This window comes from Salvelinus alpinus, chromosome 12 (assembly GCF_045679555.1).
Source record: "Salvelinus alpinus chromosome 12, SLU_Salpinus.1, whole genome shotgun sequence".
Taxonomy (NCBI): domain Eukaryota; kingdom Metazoa; phylum Chordata; class Actinopteri; order Salmoniformes; family Salmonidae; genus Salvelinus; species Salvelinus alpinus.
Genome location: NC_092097.1, coordinates 61,210,619 through 61,234,849, shown reverse-complemented (window position 1 = coordinate 61,234,849; position 24,231 = coordinate 61,210,619). Strand labels below are relative to the sequence as shown.

Sequence of the window (24,231 nt, the reverse complement as noted above, 5' to 3'; positions counted from 1 at the left end):
GGTACAGAAACAGTTGTTTCAAGGCTGAGCATCACCTCAGTGTTACAATGTCAAAAACGGAGCCCAGAATAGACATGCTCTCATTAGGACTGTGTGTGTGTGTGTTTTCTGGTCTACACCTGTGTGATGTGATCAATTAGTTTATTCCAGTTCAGAATTTAAAAAAATGATTATTATTTCAACAATAACTTCTACAGTAAGATGTACAGTAGGCCTGATCATTTATACAGTGAGATGTACAGTAGGCCTGATCATTTCTACAGTAAGCTGTACAGTAGCCCTGATCATTTCTACAGTGAGATGTACAGTAGGCCTGATCATTTCTACAGTGAGCTGTACAGTAGGCCTGATCATTTCTACAGTGAGCTGTACAGTAGGCCTGATCATTTCTACAGTGAGCTGTACAGTAGGCCTGATCATTTCTACAGTGAGCTGTACAGTAGGCCTGATCATTTCTACAGTGAGATGTACAGTAGGCCTGATCATTTCTACAGTGAGATGTACAGTAGGCCTGGTCATTTCTACAGTAAGATGTACAGTAGGCCTGGTCATTTCTACAGTGAGATGTACAGTAGGCCTGATCATTTCTACAGTGAGATGTACAGTAGGCCTGATCATTTCTACAGTAAGATGTACAGTAGGCCTGATCATTTCTACAGTAAGATGTACAGTAGGCCTGGTCATTTCTACAGTGAGATGTACAGTAGGCCTGGTCATTTCTACAGTGAGATGTACAGTAGGCCTGGTCATTTCTACAGTGAGATGTACAGTAGGCCTGGTCATTTCTACAGTGAGATGTACAGTAGGCCTGGTCATTTCTACAGTAAGATGTACAGTAGGCCTGATCGTTTCTACAGTAAGATGTACAGTAGGCCTGATCGTTTCTACAGTAAGATGTACAGTAGGCCTGATCATTTCTACATTAAGATGTACAGTAGGCCTGATCATTTCTACATTAAGATGTACAGTAGGCCTGATCATTTCTACATTAAGATGTACAGTAGGCCTGATCATTTCTACAGTAGGATGTACAGTAGGCCTGATCATTTCTACAGTAGGATGTACAGTAGGCCTGATCATTCTACAGTAGGATGTACAGTAAGACGTACAGTAGGCCTGATCATTTCTACAGTAAGATGTACAGTAGGCCTGATCATTTTTCATCTGTACGGTTACTTAGTGGTGCACTATCAAAAAGCCTGTGTGTGTGTTCTGTTACTCATCTGTGTGATGTGATCAATCTGTTTATTCCAGTTCAGAATGAACATTATTTATTGTATTTTAACAGCAACAGTCCCAACCTAGACAGATATGTAAGTGTTTTTAAAAATGGGGAAAATAGACACGAATAGATATTTAATTTCATTGTTATTTGTTTTTGTCTATACTGCATTTATTTTAGGCATACGGGCAATGAAATGTACAGATATGTATGTATAGTTGCATATTTTCCTCAGTTTGGGTCCCAGGAAAACAGAATATCTCATTTGGGTCCCAGGCTGAAAAAGTTTTAGAACCCCTGTGTTAACTAATCCAAGTTGATCATTTTAAAAGGCTAATTGATCATTAGAAAACCATTTTGCAATTATGTTAGCACAGCTGAAAACTGTCGTTCTGATTAAAGAAGCAATAAATGTAGCCTTCTTTAGACTTGTTGAGTATCTGGAGCATCAGCATTTGTGGGTTCGATTACAGGCTCAAAAATGGCCAGAAACAAAGTACTTTCTTCTGAAACTCGTCAGTCTATTCTTGTTCTGAGAAAGGAAGGCTATTCCATGCGAGAAATTGCCAAGAAACTGAAGATCTCGTACAACGCTGTGTACTACTACCTTCACAGAACAGCACAAACTGGCTCTAACCAGAATAGAAAGAGGAGTGGGAGGCCCCGGTGCACAACTGAGCAAGAGGACAAGTACATTAGAGTGTCTAGTTTGAGAAACAGACGCCTCACAAGTTCTCAACTGGCAGCTTCATTAAATAGTACCCACAAAACACCAGTCTCAACGTCAACAGTGAAGAGGTGACTCTGGGATGTTGGCCTTCTAGGCAGAGTTCCTCTGTCCAGTGTCTGTGTTCTTTTGCCCATCTTAATCTTTTATTTTTATTGGCCAGTCTGAGATATGGCATTTTCTTTGCAACTCCGCCTAGGAGGCCAGTATCCCGGAATCACCTCTTCACTGTTGACGTTGAGACTGATGTTTTGCGGGTACTATTAATATGAATTACCATATTCTAAAATGTGATTTCTGTTATTCTGAGCACCGTGGGTGGACGCTCTAATCAGGTTACCCACCCAATGCATATGGGTCCGGTACATTTCTCAAATGTACGATAAGTTTAAATGCTGCTGGCCTGATGTCCAACACCAAATTTTCCTAACTGAAACTCTGTATCACACCCATGTTAGACACGCCCCTCAACCCTGTATCCCACCCATGTTAGACACGCCCCCTCAGCCCTAAGAGTTCACACACCTGTGTAGTTGGCAGAGTAGTTGTTGGTGTCGAGGAACTTCTTGACCAGTTGGCAGGTGGCTAGGATGTGATGCTGGGTAATAAAGTCTAGGTAGACCTGTAGTCCTCTCTGTCTCTCTGCTATGAACTCTCTGTCCATGTTACCTAGCAACTTCTTAGGTGGTAGAGGCAGGCTGACGCCAGAGACCTGCGGGATGAGGTTGGATAGAGGGATGGGGGGGGGGTAGCAAGAGGGAGAGAAAGAAAGATGGGGAGAGAGCGAATGAGTGGGAGAGAGATGTTTATTTATTTTAACTTGTGTGCTTTAACCATTTGTACATTGTTACAACACTGCATATATATAATATGACATTTGTAATGTCTTTATTGTTTTGAAACTTCTGTATGTGTAATGTTTACTGTTCATTTTATTGTTTATTTGACTTTTGTATATTATCTACCTCACTTGCTTTGGCAATGTTAACACATGTTTCCCATGCCAATAAAGCCCCTTGAATTGAATTGAATTGAGAGAGAGAGAGAGAGCAAGAGAGAATGAGTGGGAGAGAGAGAGAGCGAGAGAGAATGAGATAGAGATAGATAGAGAGATAAAGAGAGAAAGAACGAGTTCACACATAGGAATGTAGGGTTCACAGAATGAATAATGGTCAGGAAATGAGCTTGTAAAACCTCAGCAGAAACCTCAGCTTCCTTTTAACGACGGCTTCTCCACAAATGTGTAATGACCACCAAAGAATAGTCAGTATGAACACAGTATGAACACAGTATGAACACAGTATGAACACAGTATGAACACAGTATGAACACAGTATGAACACAGTATGAACACAGTATGAACACAGTATGAACACAGTATGAACACATCACGTTCATAAAAACACAAAGGGTGCATCCCAAACGGCAGCCCATTCCCATAGGGTGCTTGGTCCAATGTAGTGAGCTATGTAGGGAATAGGGTGCTTGGTCCAATGTAGTGAGCTATGTAGTGAATAGGGTGCTTGGTCCAAAGTAGTGAGCTATGTAGTGAATAGGGTGCTGGTCCAATGTAGTGAGCTATGTAGGGAATAGGGTGCTGGTCCAATGTAGTGAGCTATGTAGGGAATAGGGTGCTGGTCCAATGTAGTGAGCTATGTAGGGAATAGGGTGCTGGTCCAATGTAGTGAGCTATGTAGGGAATAGGGTGCTGGTCCAATGTAGTGAGCTATGTAGGGAATAGGGTGCTGGTCCAATGTAGTGAGCTATGTAGGGAATAGGGTGCTTGGTCCAATGTAGTGAGCTATGTAGGGAATAGGGTGCTTGGTCCAATGTAGTGAGCTATGTAGGGAATAGGGTGCTGGTCCAATGTAGTGAGCTATGTGGGGAATAGGGTGCTGGTCCAAAGTAGTGAGCTATGTGGGGAATAGGGTGCTTGGTCCAATGTAGTGAGCTATGTAGGGAATAAGGTGCTTGGTCCAATGTAGTGAGCTATGTAGGGAATAGGGTGCTGGTCCAATGTAGTGAGCTATGTAGGGAATAAGGTGCTTGGTCCAATGTAGTGAGCTATGTAGGGAATAGGGTGCTGGTCCAATGTAGTGAGCTATGTGGGGAATAGGGTGCTTGGTCCAATGTAGTGAGCTATGTAGGGAATAAGGTGCTTGGTCCAATGTAGTGAGCTATGTAGGGAATAGGGTGCTGGTCCAATGTAGTGAGCTATGTAGGGAATAGGGTGCTTGGTCCAATGTAGTGAGCTATGTAGGGAATAGGGTGCTTGGTACAATGTAGTGAGCTATGTAGGGAATAGGGTGCTTGGTCCAATGTAGTGAGCTATGTAGGGAATAGGGTGCTTGGTCCAATGTAGTGAGCTATGTAGGGAATAGGGTGCTTGGTCCAAAGTAGTGAGCTATGTAGTGAATAGGGTGCTGGTCCAATGTAGTGAGCTATGTAGTGAATAGGGTGCTGGTCCAAAGTAGTGAGCTATGTAGTGAATAGGGTGCTGGTCCAATGTAGTGAGCTATGTAGGGAATAGGGTGCTGGTCCAATGTAGTGAGCTATGTGGGGAATAGGGTGCTTGGTCCAATGTAGTGAGCTATGTAGGGAATAAGGTGCTTGGTCCAATGTAGTGAGCTATGTAGGGAATAGGGTGCTGGTCCAAAGTAGTGAGCTATGTAGGGAATAGGGTGCTTGGTCCAATGTAGTGAGCTATGTAGGGAATAGGGTGCTGGTCCAAAGTAGTGAGCTATGTAGGGAATAGGGTGCTTGGTCCAATGTAGTGAGCTATGTAGTGAATAGTGTGCTGGTCCAATGTAGTGAGCTATGTAGGGAATAGGGTGCTGGTCCAATGTAGTGAGCTATGTAGGGAATAGGGTGCTGGTCCAATGTAGTGAGCTATGTAGGGAATAGGGTGCTGGTCCAATGTAGTGAGCTATGTAGGGAATAGGGTGCTGGTCCAAAGTAGTGAGCTATGTAGGGAATAGGGTGCTTGGTCCAATGTAGTGAGCTATGTAGTGAATAGTGTGCTGGTCCAATGTAGTGAGCTATGTAGGGAATAGTGTGCTGGTCCAATGTAGTGAGCTATGTAGGGAATAGGGTGCTTGGTCCAATGTAGTGAGCTATGTAGGGAATAGGGTGCTTGGTCCAATGTAGTGAGCTATGTAGGGAATAGGGTGCTGGTCCAAAGTAGTGAGCTATGTAGGGAATAGGGTGCTTGGTCCAATGTAGTGAGCTATGTAGGGAATAGGGTGCTGGTCCAATGTAGTGAGCTATGTAGGGAATAGGGTGCTGGTCCAAAGTAGTGAGCTATGTAGGGAATAGGGTGCTTGGTCCAATGTAGTGAGCTATGTAGTGAATAGTGTGCTGGTCCAATGTAGTGAGCTATGTAGGGAATAGTGTGCTGGTCCAATGTAGTGAGCTATGTAGGGAATAGGGTGCTTGGTCCAATGTAGTGAGCTATGTAGGGAATAGGGTGCTTGGTCCAATGTAGTGAGCTATGTAGGGAATAGGGTGCTGGTCCAAAGTAGTGAGCTATGTAGGGAATAGGGTGCTTGGTCCAATGTAGTGAGCTATGTAGTGAATAGGGTGCTGGTCCAAAGTAGTGAGCTATGTAGGGAATAGGGTGCTGGTCCAAAATAGTGAGCTATGTAGGGAATAGGGTGCTGGTCCAATGTAGTGAGCTATGTAGTGAATAGGGTGCTGGTCCAATGTAGTGAGCTATGTAGGGAATATGGTGCTTGGTCCAATGTAGTGAGCTATGTAGGGAATAGGGTGCCATTTGGGACGCAGATAGATGTGGTGTGGGAAAAGGCACTTGTGACCTCTTTGTACCGGTGAAAGTCAAGCCGCACTTACCAACAAACTGCTATTCAGCATATCAAAGTCGCTGTATCGCTTTATGACCTGCAACAATAAGAAACAGGTTATATTGTGGGGAAAAAACAACCAAAGGCTTCTTTCTTGAGGTTTGAGAGAGCTCAGTTAAAAAACAACATAAAAATAGATTTCTAGTCTTATTTACAGTACAACATGGAAATGTGTTATGTTGAAGAACAAAAAAGTCTAATTGAGGCAGATAGTTGAGGTAAGGTTTAGGTTTAAGTAGGCTAAACATAGATTCTTATTTACCTGCCAACTGTTTTCTGTACACACACCCCTCTGTACTCGGATTATGTATTCCTGGACAGGAAATGAAAAAGGGACAGGAAATGATTACTTGTGATGTGACTTATCATAGCTATTCATCTCATATGTAGAGCCTAGATTATATATACAGTTTAAATTGGAAGTATACATACACCTTAGCCAAATACATTTAAACTCAGTTTTTCACAATTCCTGACATTTAATCCTAGTAAGAATTCCCTGTTTTAAGTAGTGAAATGTCAGAATAATAGTAGAGAGAATGATTTATTTCAGCTTTTATTTCTTTCATCACATTCCCAGTGGGTCAGAAGTTTGCATACACTCAATTAGTATTTGGTAGCATTGCCTTTAAATTGTTTAAATTGGGTAAAATGTTTTGGGTAGCCTTCCACAAGCTTCCCACAATGAGTTGGGTGAATTTTGGCCCATTCCTCCTGACAGAGCTGTTGTAACTGAGTCAGGTTTGTAGGCCTCCTTGCTCGCACATGGTTTTTCAGTTCTGCCCACACATTTTCTATAGGATTCCAATGCCTTGACTTTGTTGTCCTTAAGCCATTTTGCCACAACTTTGGAAGTATGCTTGGGGTCATTGTCCATTTGGAAGACCCATTTGCGACCAAGCTTTAACTTCCTCACTGATGTCTTGAGATGTTGCTTCAATATATCCAAATAATTTTCTATCCTCATGATGCCATCTATTTTGTAAAGTGCACCAGTCCCTCCTGCAGCAAAGCACCCCCACAACATGATGCTGCCACCCCTGTGCTTCACGGTTGGGATGGTGTTCTTCAGCTTGCAAGCATCCCCCTTTTTCCTCCAAACATAACGATGGTCATTATGGCCAAACAGTTCTATTTTTGTTTCATCAGACCAGAGGACATTTCTCCAAAAAGTACGATCGTTGTCCTCATTTGCAGTTGCAAACCGTAGTCTGGCTTTTTTTAATAGAGGTTTTGGAACAGTGGCTTCTTCCTTGCTGAGCGGCCTTTCAGGTTATGTCGATATAGGACTCGTTTTACTGTGGATATAGATACTTTTGTATCCGTTTCCTCCAGCATCTTCACAAGGTCCTTTGCTGTTGTTCTGGGATTGATTTGCACTTTTCACACCAAAGTACGTTCATCTCTAGGAGCCAGAATGCGTCTCCATCCTGGGCGGTATGACGGCTGCGTGGTCCCATGGTGGTTATAGTTGCGTACTATTGTTTGTACAGATGAACGTGGTACCTTCAGGCGTTTGGAAATTGCTCCCAAGGATGAACCAGACTTGTGGAGGTCAGCAATTTATTTTCTGAGGTCTTGGGTGATTTCTTTAGATTTTCCCATGATGTCAAGCAAAGAGGCACTGAGTTTGAAGGTAGGCCTTCACATACATTCACAGGTCCACCTCCAATTGACTCAAATGATGTCAATTAGCCTATCAGAAGCTTCTAAAGCCATGACATCATTTTCTGGAATTTTCCAAGCTGTTTAAAGGCACAGTCAACTTAGTGTATGTAAACTTCTGACCCACTGGAATTGTGATACAGTGAATTATAAGGGAAATAATCTGACTGTAAACAATTGTTGGAAGAATTACTTGTGTCATGCACAAACTAGATGTCCTAACCGACTTGCCAAAACTATAGTTTGTTAAAACATTTGTGGAGTGGTTGAAAAACGAGTTTAATGACTCCAACCTAAGTGTATGTAAACTTCCGACTTCAACTGTATATACATATATACACAGAGCGCCAACAGTACTGGGACTGTGATACACGTGTTGTTGTTTTGGCGCTGTACGCCAGCTCAAATCTCATACCCCCAAGACATGCTAACCTCTCACCATTACAATAACAGGGGAGGTTAGCATTTTATATCATACCCCCCAAGACATGCTAACCTCTGACCATTACAATAACAGGGGAGGTTAGCATTTTATATCATACCCCCAAGACATGCTAACCTCTCACCATTACAATAACAGAGGAGGTTAGCATTTTATATCATACCCCCAAGACATGCTAACCTCTCACCATAACAATAACAGGGGAGGTTAGCATTTTATATCATACCCCCAAGACATGCTAACCTCTCACCGTTACAATAACAGGGGAGGTTAGCATTTTATATCCCCAAGACATGCTAACCTCTCACCATTACAATAACAGGGGAGGTTAGCATTTTATATCATACCTCCAAGACATGCTAACCTCTCACCATTACAATAACAGGGGAGGTTAGCATTTTTGGGGAAGTATGATATTTGTGCGTCTAACTTTCTCAAGCATCATTATTCACGCTTCATTCAGGATTATCAGTAATCATGGTAGCATCTACATTAATGTAGACATTTTACAAAACATATTCTATTCTAATTAACAATAAAAGTGAATCCAAAATGACAATAGATTATTTTGTGCACAATATAAATTAATGGTAAATTATCTAAAACACAACCAAAACAAACAGCAAATTCATCCATAAAGTTTATAGAGTCACAAGCTTGATCTAGTCAGTCCTTCACTAAATTCTCCTCCTGGAGACAAAGGCTTACTGAACTGATGGCCTACTTATCTAGAAGATTATTATTAGAAATTATTATTGATAAGGCCTACTTTCTCCTAGCCTGGATCCATCATGAAATTATTATGAATATTTTTCACTTCATCAAACTTCATTACGAAACGGAAGGATTGTGTTAGGATCCAGGCTAATTTTCCCTGCCTTATGTGAGGCATGGTTAACTAAGATCAACTTGCTGTCGTCTCCTTGTCATGCCCGTCTCATATGATTCCTCCGTGATGAAGTTACTCCCACACTCAAAAACACAGAAGAGAGGGATAAAAGGAGACGACGTAGAACAAGAAATACAAGAAGGGGTAAAGCCCCCTCGGGAACATGGCAAGACTGTTCTAGTAGTTCTAATTCTATAGGAGAGGACACAGTGGTCAGCAATCCTTCATCCTTCTCGACAACGTTTCACTCCCGTCACAATGTTCTATGATAATATGTATGTTTCACTGTATATTTAGTTAACCGGGGATATATTCATCGAGCAGTAGGCGTGCTGATCTAAGATCAGTGTTGCCTTTCAGATCATAACGAAGAGGGGACACATGGAGAGGGGAGACCTGATCCGAGATCAGCACTTCTACTCTGATACCTAGTATTCAAATAGCGTTCCCCCAAATCATTCACTACAGCTGAAGGCTAACACTATAGGCCTGAGAGGGTAGTACTGTGGACACGTCTCAAAATGGCACCCTATTCCCTATGTAATGCACTACTTTTGACCAGATCCCCATAGGGCCCTGGACAAAAGTAGGGTACTACATAGGGTGCCATTTGGGACATAACTAAGGTCTGACAGGGTGACATGGTAGTACAGTAGCTGGAATAACACAAGCCAAGGGTCCAAAAGGTCTGGTTTAAACCTCACCAGGATAATCCACTGCAGGCCACTTAAACACCACTGAGCCTAAGCTATATGCCACTCACATAAACATTATTGTTCAATGTGCTATAAAGGTGATACATTCAGGCTGGCAGCAAACTGTGGTACATCCCAGTTGTAAACAACTACACCCGAGTGTGTAATGAAGTCTCTATTGACATTCAATTCACATCAGATACGTCATGCCCATAGAGGGCACCTATCTGCCTGTTTAAAAAATAATAAAAAAATAACGTAAAAATACTATTCTGTAATAATACCAGCCACCTAGCAGTTTCATGAAGTTGGCTTTAGCTAGGCCCAGATAGGTTTCCAATCAGCTAAGTTAGAGTAGCTAGCTTGTCTAACTATATTAGCTGGCATGCCTGCTGGCAAGGTTGGTAGACTTTAGAAAAGCAAGCAATAACTAGGATGTACTGAATAAGACTCACATTCCTTTCAATCTTTTATCCAGATTTTAACAGAGAAGCATAGTTTTTTTGTACCCAGATTTTAGCAGAGACGCAGAGAAACAGTTTATTCTACCCAGATTTTAGCAGAGATGAAGATAACGTTTATTTTTTATATTATTATTATTATTTTTTTTTTTTTAAATACACCAGTCAGGACAGAGACAGCTCAAGAGCAGAGGAGGCTGGTGGGAGGGGCTATAGGACAGGCTCATATTAAATAGAACGGTGTCAAACGTGGTTTCCATATGTTTGACACGTTCCATTACAACCATTGCAATGCGGCCGTCCTCCTATAGCTCCTCCCACCAGCCTCCTCTGCTCATTTGGTACACTAAGATAAGCAGAAAAAGATTAAACAATGATTATGGCTCTAGGTTGGTCTTTGAAAAATGCTATCCACAAGTTAATCTGATTGTGGAAAAGTAGATAAAGGGCCTCATTAGCAATAAACCCTAAGTACCCAGCCATTCTCACGTACTTTGTGGCCAAAAATATATTTGGGGTGCACGACGGCCCTGATTCAAATCCATATTATCTAGTTAGCCATGTAGGCTACCTTAAGTTATCACTTTACCTAACACAATTGTACCATCAATATGTGGCATTTTGTCTACCAGTAACGTTATTTACACAGTTTGACAGTGTTTATTGTGAAAGACTCAACAATGACTGTATATAGGAAGGCTCTCAACCAGCTCTGGGAATGACACACGAACATTCCCCAACCAACCATCAACGGTCACAGACTATTTTAGCAAAAGGCCCCATAAGCGATACATTGTATTTTAGTTAGGGTCTAGCTAACAGCTGTCATTGTTAAGACAGGAACAAAATAGTTGTTTAGTGAGTTAAACGTTTGCTCGTTTTACTCTGTTTGGTTGTTAAAACGGTAACCGATTTCCGTAATGAATACACCCCTGAACTAAACTAACTACAGTAGCTAGCTAAATAGTTAGTAACTGGGTTAACTATCCAGCTGACTGACTCGCGTGTTGACATTTTGACAATGGCAGCCGTTTTACAACGAACTGGTTGATAAACACTTTACAACACGTCATTACACAAGCAGTAAACAACCGTTAACGTTAGAGACCAGCAACGACACTGGTTTATAGAAGCGGTCTGACACCATAAATAACTGTTTGTTAACCTTCACCGTGATAAATTAGCTAACTAACGTTAGCTAACTACTTCCTCGGCTTGTCCCTGCCTGGTCGAACCAGACTCACCGTGTGAGATTGTAGATTTTGGCTGGCCTCGATCAGTGCTGTAAGGGCCACCGTATCATCCAATAGCACCCTTCCCGGGGACTGCTTCTCCAAAAACGCCATCCCGGCGCCCGATCAGTAACGAACCCAACGATAAAACACCTTCGGGTGTGAAACCAACGCAGATGGACGCGAAGTCAAGCTAGCCGACTAGCTAGCTGAGTATTTAGTCAGAAATGAGGGCAGGAAGGGTTGACACTTGACAGAATAGATTCCGATCCTACGCTTGCTTACAACTGCACTGGGGTCAGACAGACTTCCTGTTTAGATTAAAACAAGACTGAGCCAACGCGAGATGTGAATAGGAAAAACCTACCTCAATACAAGGATGAGAAGATTGAAAAACTGCAAAAAATACGAGCAGTTGTTCGATCTTCTCAGTTTAACAGTTGGGATAACAGGACCACTTGGAGTACAACACATTTCTCAAACCATATACTATCTTGCATCGACTCAGCTGTGTTTTATCTGTCTGACCCCAGTGCAACTGTAAACTAGCGTAGGAATCTATTCTGGCTAGGTTGACACAGGCTGGCTGTGTCATCAGACCAAGTTCAGGACTGTTAATGTTGCTAGTAACTAATACATAGCTGCCTGCAGGTACCCGCCCCCAGTCCAGGGGTGGAGACAGCCAGATGGTCGGTTTGTTTTATTTCACAAGACAGGTTTGGCCATACATTTGGTAATCTGATTAGGAAAGACATTTCAAATAAGTACAACAATTGGGTTTGAAACATCTATTAAGTATATGTCCATGTGTGATTATTAACTATGATTGTGTTTATATTTATCACTAAAGAAACAATACAACATGCATAATAGGCAGCCTTGAAAATGCTTAGATTCAATTTATTTGTAACTCAGATATGCCTACATACATTGATCTAGGTCTTTGTGATGTCATTTATTTACAAAACAGCTAAGAAGGATCTTTGATCAAACAAAAGTAGCCTCAAATTCAATAAATCATCATTTAACCAAAGAACATTTGTATTACAAATAATTGTGCACAGAGCACAAGATCATATAACAGTTATTTGAAAAATTATGAGCAAAACAAGGATCATTCCAGTGCCACTGATTTAGCAGGCATTTGTCAGAAGATGCTTTGGAGGTAGTCCCACAGCAGACACTACCTCTGAGCTGTTCCTAGAGGGATGTGAGACTCAAGCCATACAAACTTAAAAAGGATCTCCAAAAAGCCAGTTAAACAAAAGTACAGGTTTCCCACAACATATTTTAAATCCCTGCCGCCACAACCAAAATCTCACGTTAGCTCAAGTCTGTCATGTCAAGAGACTACAATATATCCACCAACTAGCTTCAAAGGAAGTCCGTTTGTGCAAAACATTTCCACTCCTTCTCCGTTTGGCATGACAAGGAGTAGAATGTTAGCACAAACAGACTGGATTTGAAGGCTACAACATATTCCCTCCAACTGTTATCATCATCGTCATCCTCGCGCCCTTGGTTGCTGATCCTCTGGCATCATGATCATGACCTCCCCCTCCATGACCACTTTATCTTTGGCAGAGCAGGTCACTGCGATGAAGGCGAACGACATCTTGATCTTCTTCACCTCGGCTTCAGCCAGCACCTCCTCCCCGATGTATAGTGGCGCCGGGAACCTGATCTCCTGGTACAGGAAGATACAGCCGCTCCCCGGCAACTTGGTCCCCAGAATGGCCGAGATCAGTCCGTTTATCAGCACGCCGTGGACGATGGGCTTCTCGAACGACGTGGTCTTGGCATAGGTCGGGTCCAGGTGAATGGGGTTTACGTCCCCGGTGAGCTCGGCGAAGACCGCCACGTCCCTGGCGCTGAAGGCCTTGGTGAGAGAGGCCCGCTCCCCGACATGGAGGTGACGTGGCTGGGGTAATGTAACCAACGGCAGGGGGCCCCTGGCCCTTTGAATGCAGTTAAGGGCTGCATAGTTGAAATTAGAGCACAAATGTTGTTTACTAAAGACATTTCTGAAAATGAAGTTCATTCTAGGTATTGTTTTGTCTTCAGTGTTATGGGTCACTGTGTTGTTTCAAGAACCAACACCTCTGCTCAGTGCACCTCTGCTCAGTCCAGCTCCAGCTCACGACTATTCCCAGACAGAGTTAACAGGAAAGGTGACACCTAGGAGGGGGGGGGAGTTTAGTTTTGATACAGATGTTTACATTACGCAGCAGGGTTGGTCAATTCTAATGAATAGGCAGTCAGTAGTTTACCTGAGTAACTCTGAAAAAGCACAGTTCCTCCTGATAGGATCCCAACAGTGTCAGGGCACTCCACAACTTCACCAGACCACTGAAAGAAACAAACAGACCCAGTCACATCCTCTAAAGAAGGAATCTCCATCCCTGTTCCTGGAGAGCTACCCTCCTATAGGTTAACGCCAACCCTGTTCCTGGAGAGCTACCCTCCTATAGGTTAACTCCAACCCTGTTCCTGAAGAACTACCCTCCTATAGGTTTACTCCAACCCTGTTCCTGAAGAGCTACCCTCCTATAGGTTAACTCCAACCCTGTTCCTGGAGAGCTACCCTCCTATAGGTTAACTCCAACCCTGTTCCTGGAGAACTACCCTCCTATAGGTTAATTCCAACCCTGTTCCTGGAGAACTACCCTCCTATAGGTTAACTCCAACCCTGTTCCTGAAGAGCTACCCTCCTATAAGTTATTATGATTTATTTGCTTAACCCGGAAGCCAGCCGCACCAACGTGTCAGAGGAAACACTGTTCAACTGACTACCGGGGTCAGCTTGCAGAATTTTGCCCAAGACTTGCATGCGGGGGTAAATTGTATGGCCAGTTAGTTACCTGTTGTACACACGGAGCACGCCTGTTAGTGTGCTCTCATCAAACTTCAACAGATCAAAAGGGAAGGCACCTCCAACCTAAAACAGAGGACAGAAGTTGACCAAAAATGTTAATCAATGTTTTCAGCTCAGACTAAGGGAATTCCAAAGTGAGCTTGAATAGAAATAACCTCACCCCTCGGGCTGATCAACTAGAAATAACCCCACCCCCAGGCTAATCAACTAGAAATAACCCCACCCCCGGCTAATCAACTAGAAATAACCCCACCCCCGGGCTAATCAACTAGAAATAACCCCACCCCCAAGCTAATCAACTAGAAATAACCCCACCCCCAGGCTAATCAACTAGAAATAACCCCACCCCCGGGCTAATCAACTAGAAATAAAAAATAAAAACCACCAGCTTTCATATGTTCTTATGTTCTGAGCAAGGAACTTAAACGTTAGCTTTCTTACATGGCACATATTGCACTTTTACTTTCTTCTCCAACACTTTGTTTTTGCATTATTTAAACCAAATTGAACCTGTTTCATTATTAATTTGAGGCTAAATTGATTTTATTGATGTATTATATTAAGTTAAAATAAATGTTCATTCAGTATTGTTGTAATTGTCATTATTACAAATTTTAAATTAAATACATTTTTTAAACCGGCCGATTAATCGGTATCGGCTTTTTTTGGTCCTCCAATAATCGGTATCGGCGTTGAAAAATCCTAAATCGGTCGACCTCTAATATGTTACATCAATATCAGCAACATTCAATACATTACATCTACACTACCGGTCAAAAGTTTTACAACACCTACTCATTCAAGGGTTTTTCTTTATTTTTACTATTTTCTACACTGTAGAATAATAGTGAAGATGTCCAAAACTATGAAATAACACATATGGAATCATGTAGTTGAGAGAATGCCAAGCGTGTGCAAAGCTGCCATCAAGGCAAAGGTTGGCTACTTTGAAGAATATAAAATATATTTAGATTTGTTTCACATTTTTTGGGTTACTACATGATTCCATATGTGTTATTTCATAGTTTTGATGTCTTCACTATTATTCTACAATGTAGAAAATAGTAAAAATAAAGAAAAACCCTTGAATGAGTATGTGTTCTAACACTTTAGACGGGTACTGTATATATGCAAAATTAAATACATTACAACACTCTATAAGTTACATCTATATCAGCAACATTCAACACATTACATCTACAGTTGAAGTCGAAAGTTTCCATACACATTAGCCAAATACAATTAAACTCAGTTTTTCACAATTGCTGACATTTAATCCTAGTAAAAATTCCCTGTTTTAGGTCAGTTAGGATCGCCACTTTATTTTAAGAATGTGAAATGTCAGAATAATAGTAGAGAGAATGATTTATTTCACCTTTTATTTATTTCATCACATTCCCAGTGGGTCAGAAGTTTACATACACTCAATTAGTATTTGGTAGCATTGACTTTAAATTGTTCAACTTAGATCAAACGTTTTGGGTAGCCTTCCACAAGCTTCCCACAATAAGTTGAGTGAATTTTGGCCCATTCCTCCTGACAGAGCTGGTGTAACTGAGTCAGGTTTCTAGGCCTCCTTGCTCACACACGCGTTTTCAGTTCTGCCCACAAATGTTCTATAGGATTGAGGTCAGGGCTTTGTGATGGCCACTCCAATACCTTGACTTTGTTGTCCTTAAGCCATTTTGCCACAACTTTAGAAGTACTTTTGGGGTCATTGTCCATTTGGAAAACCCATTTGCGACCAAGCTTCAACTTCCTGTCTAGAGATGTTGCTTCATTATATCCACATCATTTTCCTGCCTCATGATGCCATCTATTTTGTAAAGTGCACCAGTCCCTTCTGCAGCAAAGCACCCCCACAACATGATGCTGCCACCCCCGTGCTTCACGGTTGGGATGGTGTTCTTCGGCTTGCAAGCATCCCCCCTTTTCCTCCAAACATAAAGATGGTCATTATGGCCAAACAGTTCTATTTTTGTTTCATCAGACCAAAGGACATTTCTCCAAAAGGTATGATCTTTGTCCCCATGTGCAGTTGCAAACCGTTTATGGCGGTTTTGGAGCAGTGGCTTCTTCCTTGCTGAGCGGCTTTTCAGGTTATGTCGATATAGATACTTTGTACCTGTTTCCTCCAGCATCTTCACAAGGTCCTTTGCTGTTGTTCTGGGATTGATTTGCACTTCTCGCACCAATGTACGTTGATCTCTAGGAGACAGAACGCGTCTCCTTCCTGAGCGGTATGATGGCTGCGTGGTCCCATGGTGTTTATACTTGCGTACTATTGTTTGTACAGATGAATGTGGTGCCTTCAGGCGTTTGGAAATTGCTCCCAAGGATGAACCAGACTTGTGGAGGTCTACAACTTTATTTCTGAGGTTTTGGCTGATTTCTTTTGATTTTCCCATGATGCCAAGCAAAGAGGCACTGAGTTGGAAGGTAGGCCTTGAAATACATCCACAGGTACACCTCCAATTGACTCAAATTATGTCAATTAGCCTATCAGAAGCTTCTAAAGCCATGACATCATTTTCTGAAATTTTACAAGCTGTTTAAAGGCACAGTCAACTTAGTGTAAACTTCTGATCCACTGGAATTGTGATACAGTGAATTATAAGTGAAATAATCTGTCTGTAAACAATTGTTGGAAAAATGACTTGTGTCATGCACAAAGTAGGTGTCCTAACCGGCTTGCCAAAACTACAGTTTGTTAACAAGAAATTTGTGGAGTGGTTGAAAAACAAGTTAATGACTCCAACCTGAGTGTATGTAAACTTCCGACTTCAACTGTGTATCAACAACATTCAGTACATTACTACTAGTGGTATTTATTCCCCTGCTGTCTTCATGCTCCGGTTGTAATGGATTTGGTTGAGTGTGTATGTGTGTTTGGAATGGTTTACTTTAGCCTGGATCGATATTAGGGCTGGCTGGTATACTGTATTTCTCCTGCTGCATGCCGCCTGCCACTCCAAGCCCTGCCACCTGCCACACTAAGCCCTGCCATTCCCTGCCGCCTGCCACACCAAGCCCTGCCATCTGCCACACCAAGCCCTGCCACCAAGCCCTGCCACCTGCCACACCAAGCCCTGCCACTCCCAACAAACCCTGCCGCCTGCCACTCCAAGCCCTGCCACTCCAAGCCCTGCCACTCCAAGCCCTGCTCCCCATCACTCAAGAAGAGAGCAGTTGTTTGTAGTGATGCTACGTTTGATACCGGAGTCCCAAGGCATGCGTTGAAATCGCTAAGCAGCAAACGTCGAAGCAGTGTGCCGATGCTTGTATCACTTTGTCAGGACAACGTCATCAATGATGTCAGAAGCTTCGTTTGATCACGTCCTGTTTCAGACCGTGTGTTGCAAAATGATAGACCCAACTTATTTTGCCGTTGTTCCGGTGCTCTCTTCGATTCCAAGCTGCTTTCAAAACACCGACCTCTACTGGACACCGTAATTACAAATATATTTAGAATTTTGTACGTAACGTTTCACATGACCGGTAGCTTAGCAGATAGAATAGGGAACTATGGGACATTGAGACATGAGGGTATGAGGTTGAATCGTGTTGAAGGCACACTGTTTTGAAAATTGTTATGTGAAACCACACTTTCTGCCGTGTTGTTCAAATAAGTTTTGAACAACACGTTTTGTCTTAAGCATCCTAAATAATGCCATAGATTCAGTTTTTTATTATATGGTAAACTGGTGTAAGATGCGAACCTAGGATTCCAACTAATTATAGGCTCCTAAAGCCAACGACTTACCGCTCCGCTACGGAGTTTTGAAGAAAACAGTTGGGGGAAAATCATATTTATCTGATAATCACACGCTGATATATTGCTGACCAGCAGATGTCACTAATGTGCACTGAACAGATAATGAAGTGACAGCACAATTTGGTGCACCGAAGCCTCCAGAAAGCCTCGGTTTCCCTTCACTAGCTGTTAGACCGCTTTCTCTTTCGGCATGGTCAGACAGATGCAACAACGTATTGGTGACATGCTGCTTTCCACAAGCATTATACATTTACACTATTAGTTTCTGTATCTTACTGTCAGCTAATTTGTCTTTCCATAGTAAATTGTGGCTAAAATAAATCTCGTTAGCCGCTAATGCTAAATCGCTAGTTAGCTGGCTAGCTATCTAAATGTACTCAGAGTCTAGCTAGCTAATACAGCCTGGTACCAGTGCTGGTCTAGGCCTAGATCAGCATGTTGTTTGCGCAACGGTATCTTCTAAATACTGTTGGAATAGGCAAAGCATGAATATGTTAGCTAGCTAGCTACATGAAGCAAGAGAACATGTAATGCAATATTTAATTAGGGTCACCTGTTGATGTAGTTCTGTCCTTGAGCTGTTTTTGTCTATTAATATTCTGCATTGTGTCATGTTTTGTGTGGACCCCAGGAAGAGTAGCTCCTGCTTTTGCAATAGCTAAAGGGGATCCTAATAAAATACCAAATACCAGGAAACACTGACCAACACTTTGGTTCCTACCCTGTCAACATTTCCTCCCTGGATTATTCATTCGTTGTCATGACAAACCACAATATATTCAAGGTTCTGCCCACTATATTCCAACTATAGAATTACAATATTCATTCTCACTCCATGATTTAAACAATTAACTAGGCCTAGATGTTTTGCCAATATCATGTAGCCTGTCGTGGCAGTGTGGAAATGATAACAAAAGTGCAGGAATTAAAGAAATTAGGGTTGTCCCCGACTAAAACAAATATTTGGTCGACCGAGAGTTATCTGTTGTTTCGACCAATCAATTGGTCAAAATGTTAAAACTTGTATTTCTCCATATATAGACATCCTGTGTTTGAATCAAATCAACTATATGCACTGAGCTTGTATTATGCTTGAAGTGTCTGATTAAATAATTAAGACATGGCTAGAGGGAGTACGACCACAATTGATTTGATTGTGCCTGGCTCAGACTTGCTGCACTTTGTTAAAAAAATATATATATGACAGCGAGTGACTGTGACTGGCACCTGTTGTCGCTCTCTCCTCCCTGCTGCAGCGACCACCACAGAACATCAACAGTGTTTATCGCGCTGTCCGTGTTGCTGAACCTGCTAAATAATCTGGCCTTAAAGTTCCGTTACCGAAATCCCTCATTTGTTTAGGAACAACCTTCCCTATTCCCTCAACCTTTGCTCTCTTTACGTGACACATGTAAGCATGGAATGCATGTGACCAATATGGCCTGACCTATAGCCTATCATAAACTGGTTATAACAAACTCTAAACACCATAATACACGTGACAACTAAATAGATGCAGATGATGTGACAAACAAACTTGAAACGGGGGAACGTTTGATTGCTCAAGCGGTAAAGGGGAAGTCAGATGTTTGTAATAAAAGTGACTAGTTGTGGAAAATACTGGAGATTAAGAAAAATGTAAGGAAGAAGCACTGTCTGCCAAACAGGTGTTAGATTACAACAATGTTTCTATTTGGCACAATGTAAACACTAAATACCAATTTACAGTATAAAGATTAAAACAGGATGCGCTCTTCAGCCTACAGTTCGATGGTGGTTATACAAGGCTGCTATACTAAAGCCTACTAATGATAAAGACATTACTTATTATCATGATCATAATAATAACAATAACGAGATCAAGAAAAAGTTTAGAAATATTAATTTTTCAGACAATTTGGAACAGCGTATACACTAAATAAATTATAATACCAGAGGCTGTTCTAACAGGGAAAAAACGTGTAAAACATTTATTACAGCAAAAGATTAAAAACAGACACATTTGTTAAATTGTTAATCAGATGTTGTTTTTGCATGAGGCTTGGTGCTCACGGAATTAGTAGGATATTAAACAAACAGGATCAGTCTTATTTCTGTAGCTAGATATGTGAATAATTTATAAAGCCTGGCACATTTAACAGTTAGGCGACAGCGATCGCTATCCAACACAGGAGAAAGTGCATTAAAAAAAAAAAAATTTTTTTTGTTGCACCATTGTTCTTACAGTGCCTTTGGAAAGTATTCAGACCCCTTGACTTTTCCTACATTTTGTTCCGTTAGCCTTAATTCTAAATTGGATTAAATAAAAAGGATCCTCAGCAATCTACACACATTACCCCATAATGACAAAACAGGTCTGACATTTTTTGTATATTTATTTAAAATAAAAACAGAAAGACCTTATTAACATAAGTATTCAGACCCTTTGCTATGAGACTCGAAATTGAGCTCAGGTGCATCCTGTTTCCATTGATTGTCCTGGGTTGTGAGTCCACCTGTGGTAAATTCAATTGATTGGACATGATTTGGAAAGGCACACACCTGTCTATATAAGGTCCCACAGTTGACAGTACATGTCAGAGTGAAAAACCAAACCATGAGGTCGAAGGAATTGTCCGTAGAGCTCCGAGACAGGGTTGTGTGAAGGCACATATCTGGGGAAGGGTACCAAAAAATGTCTGCAGCATTGAAGGTCCCCAAGAACACAGTGGCCTCCATCATTCTAAAATGGAAGATGTTTGGATCCACCAATACTCTTCCTAGAGCTGGCCACCCAGCCAAACTGAGCAATTGGGGAGAATGGCCTTGATGGTCACTCTGACAGAGCTCCAGAGTTCCTCTGTAGAGATGGGAGAACCTTCCAGAAAGACAACCATCTCTGCAGCACTCCACCAATCAGGCCTTTATGGTAGAGTGGCCAGATGGAAGCCACTCCTCAGTAAAAGGCACATGACAGCCCACTTGGGGTGAGAAACAAGGTTCTCTGGTCTAATGAAACCAAGATTGAACTCTTTGGCCTGAATGCCAAGCATCATGTCTGGAGGAAACCTGGCACCATTCCTACAGTGAAGCATGGCAGTGGCAGCATCATGCTGTGGGGATGTTTTTCAGCGGCAGGGACCGGGAGACTAGTCAGGATCAGGGCAAAGATGAACAGAGCAAATTACAGAGATCCTTGATGAACACCTGCTCCAGAACGCTCAGGACATCAGACTGGGGCGAAGGTTCACCTTCCAACAGGACAACGACCCTCACCACACAGCCAAGACGACACAGGAGTGGCTTCGGGACAAGTCTCTGAATGTCCTTGAGTGGCCCAACCAGAGATGTATAAATCATTTTTGTTTGAAGTTGAATTGAAAAGTGTAAAACAATCAGAATGGTGAAAGCCTCATTGAAATCACTTAAAATGTATTGTAATGAAATAGCCGGGAGCAGGTCTCAAACCCTCGACCTTCTAGCCTGAAGTCCGGCGCGCTATCGACTGTGCCGCAAAAGCATGCTCGTGCGGCAGAGTCGTTACAGTATGCATTGCCAGCCTAGGGTCACGAACTACATAAAGCACATTTTTTACTTTTACATTTAAGTCACTTTAGCAGACGCTCTTATCCAGAGCGACTTACATGACCAATTAGGTTTAAGTGGCTTGCTCAAGGGCATATCGGCCCTTGACAAACCTAGTTTGTCTCTGGGATTTGAACCAGTGACCTTTCTGTTACTGGCCCAACGCTCTTAACCGCTTGGCAACCTGCCCTAGTTATTCAAACACATACAAAAATACAATCAAAACTTTAAAAACAAAAAAAGTAAAATATTGTGATATGAAATTTTGGCCATATTGCCCAGCTCTAATCCATATGGATTTGTTCTGTTTCATTTCAGTTTGGATCCAGCCAGTCTAGCTTCACTTTACCTCTCCATACAGGTCCCTGAGGCCAGAGACGATGAGCTGCTTCAGTTGGGCTGCACTGAGTGTGGCGCTTTCATTCTCCAACACTCTGAAAGGGTTCAAAAGAGGTCGTGAATTAACAAGTGTTTTCTAAGAAGCGTTCAAATCAAATCTTTGTGAATCCATGGAATCCTTACTGCAGGTTCAAAATGCACACACAGCACAGAGTAGTTTGAAAGTGAGTTGTGAACACCGATGCACTGTCACCTCACAGTTGTTTGTCTAGTGTGTACTCTACTCAGGGAAAGTAGTTGTTCCTGACCACGTGACCAGATCAGGTAAAACTATACGGCTTCGGGGGAAAGAGGCAGGAAGTAAATTGAAAAATAATCATTTTGCATCAAATGGAAAGAAACTTTGATCAAGTGGCGGTGACACTTACAGGGAGATCCTCATATAGTGGTAAACGGATGTGTTCTTGTACACAAGTCGCTCATAAGTCGCAGGTTCGTCCTTTATGTCTGCGCGCCGCATTCTATTTGGCTACAAGCGTCGCGTGTCCTTCAAAACATAAAAACAGCAGCAGTACCGTTAAAACTACTATGGTCTGACAATGTAACGTTAAGTCCGTATTTTTAGCCTATAGTATGTCAAGGGTGATATACAAGTTGGCGATTCAATGCATTGCAATGTGTAGGTAATAATGATTGAACGTTATGTACAGTTCGCTGTTGCAGAAACCTGGATCTGATGAGGCTAACGTTAGCTAGCAGCTCAGCTAACTAGCCAGCTACTGAGGATTGAAATGGGCCTAGCTAAATATCTGATGACAGAATCGTTTACTGTACTTTATACACTCACCAACTGCGTCAACGTGTTGCTGCTGAATCCACTTCAACTTTTTTATAAATGTCTGTAATAACAAACTTGCTTGTTGATAAGTGCTTGACCCAACGTGACTGACAACGTGCTTGCCCTGAAGCTACGCATGCGCAGAACATGTACATTTTGTAAACAGTGGTAGAATTCCAATTGAACTCCTCCCTCTTAAAACCCATTGGATAAGAAGGTCAGAGGGGCGGGACCTCGGGCTTTCAATTCAAGGGGCTTTATTGGCATGGGAAAAATATGTTAACATTACATTTACATTTACATTTAAGTCATTTAGCAGACGCTCTTATCCAGAGCGACTTACAAATTGGTGCATTCACCTTATGATATCCAGTGGAACAACCACTTTACAATAGTGCATCTAACTCTTTTAAGGGGGGGGGGGGGGGGTTAGAAGGATTACTTTATCCTATCCTAGGTATTCCTTAAAGAGGTGGGGTTTCAGGTGTCTCCGGAAGGTGGTGATTGACTCCGCTGACCTGGCGTCGTGAGGGAGTTTGTTCCACCATTGGGGTGCCAGAGCAGCGAACAGTTTTGACTGGGCTGAGCGGGAACTGTACTTCCTCAGAGGTAGGGAGGCGAGCAGGCCAGAGGTGGATGAACGCAGTGCCCTTGTTTGGGTGTAGGGCCTGATCAGAGCCTGAAGGTACGGAGGTGCCGTTCCCCTCACAGCTCCGTAGGCAAGCACCATGGTCTTGTAGCGGATGCGAGCTTCAACTGGAAGCCAGTGGAGAGAGCGGAGGAGCGGGGTGACGTGAGAGAACTTGGGAAAGTTGAACACCAGTTGATTTTTTTTTCAGTTGATTTTTTTCAGTTGAAAGTTGAACATTGCCAAAGCAAGTGAAGTAGATAATATACAAAAGTGAATTATACATCCAAGCTTTCTCATCCAATGGATTTTGAGAAGGAGGCGAGGAGAGAGTGTATATAGGACACGAGGTGATCCAATTGAGTTTTTCCCAACGACAACAGAAGCGCCGAGTACTCTTGCTAAAATAAAGTGTCGCCACCTAGCGAAACAATGAGGCATTAACACAAAGCAAAGCTTCTTTGTCGTGTACACAGTTTAGAATATGTTACAGCGGGTGCAGCGAAATGCTTATGTTACTAGCTTCTATCAATGCAGTACAATGTCAAACAAATACACACATGATAAAAATGCTAATAAAAAAAGGAATTAAGAAATGTCGGAATTGGCGTTGTTGAATACTCCTTTCTGATTTTTATATAATATATTTTATATGTTATATATTCTAGCGTGCATTATTTCCCTATAACGCACAGTGTATTTGCACGGTAGAATTTAATGGCAATAGTTAATTTGACATGTTTTGTTTGAGATGTTTTTGAAAGAAAAAGTCAAACAGAAAACAATAATGGCATTGTTGAACTCGATTTTCATAATAGCAAGCTAGGTCTGATGGTTTGGTTAGCTAAACATATATAGGAAGTCTGTTTGTTTGGTTACCACGGCAACGACTGTAGCACTCTAAGTAAACTTCCTGGCTATTTCAGTGGATGTTGGAACAGAGATTTCTACCAGCAAATGAGCACATTTCTAGTGACAAATGCGTTAAATTACAGCCATGGTACGAAGGGATAATCAAC

The 24,231-nt window shown here is 42.0% G+C and overlaps 3 protein-coding genes across 5 annotated transcripts in view; all 3 read right to left on the bottom strand.

Annotated features, from left to right (window-relative positions):
• pxk (PX domain containing serine/threonine kinase) overlaps nt 1-11,769 on the bottom strand; it is a 45,590-nt gene extending 33,821 nt beyond the window's left edge. For 2 of the 3 annotated variants that reach the window (XM_071336993.1, XM_071336995.1), the window contains exons 1-4: nt 11,206-11,767; nt 6,072-6,122; nt 5,799-5,846; nt 2,475-2,661 (exon numbers count right to left, since the gene is read on the bottom strand). In XM_071336993.1, coding sequence (XP_071193094.1) covers nt 2,475-2,661; nt 5,799-5,846; nt 6,072-6,122; nt 11,206-11,307 — 388 coding nt within the window. In that variant the 5' untranslated portion in view covers nt 11,308-11,767. Of the gene's footprint in view, nt 1-2,474; nt 2,662-5,798; nt 5,847-6,071; nt 6,123-11,205 lie in introns of all 3 variants that reach the window. The other variant, XM_071336994.1, reaches the window with a different exon arrangement.
• Nucleotides 11,770-12,060: 291 nt separating this feature from the next.
• Nucleotides 12,061-13,234, bottom strand: LOC139536457 (hydroxyacyl-thioester dehydratase type 2, mitochondrial-like). Its single transcript, XM_071336996.1, has one exon. The coding sequence runs from the start codon at nt 13,232-13,234 to the stop codon at nt 12,698-12,700; it is 537 nt and encodes a 178-aa protein (XP_071193097.1). The 3' UTR covers nt 12,061-12,697.
• On the bottom strand, nt 12,061-22,737 carry rpp14 (ribonuclease P/MRP 14 subunit). The gene is made up of 6 exons (XM_071336998.1): nt 22,594-22,737; nt 22,175-22,293; nt 21,757-21,841; nt 14,055-14,131; nt 13,464-13,542; nt 12,061-13,371 (listed from the first exon to the last, which is right to left on the bottom strand). The coding sequence occupies exons 2-6, from the start codon at nt 22,264-22,266 to the stop codon at nt 13,315-13,317; spliced, it is 390 nt and encodes a 129-aa protein (XP_071193099.1). The 5' UTR covers nt 22,267-22,293; nt 22,594-22,737; the 3' UTR covers nt 12,061-13,314.
• Nucleotides 22,738-24,231: the final 1,494 nt, after the last annotated feature.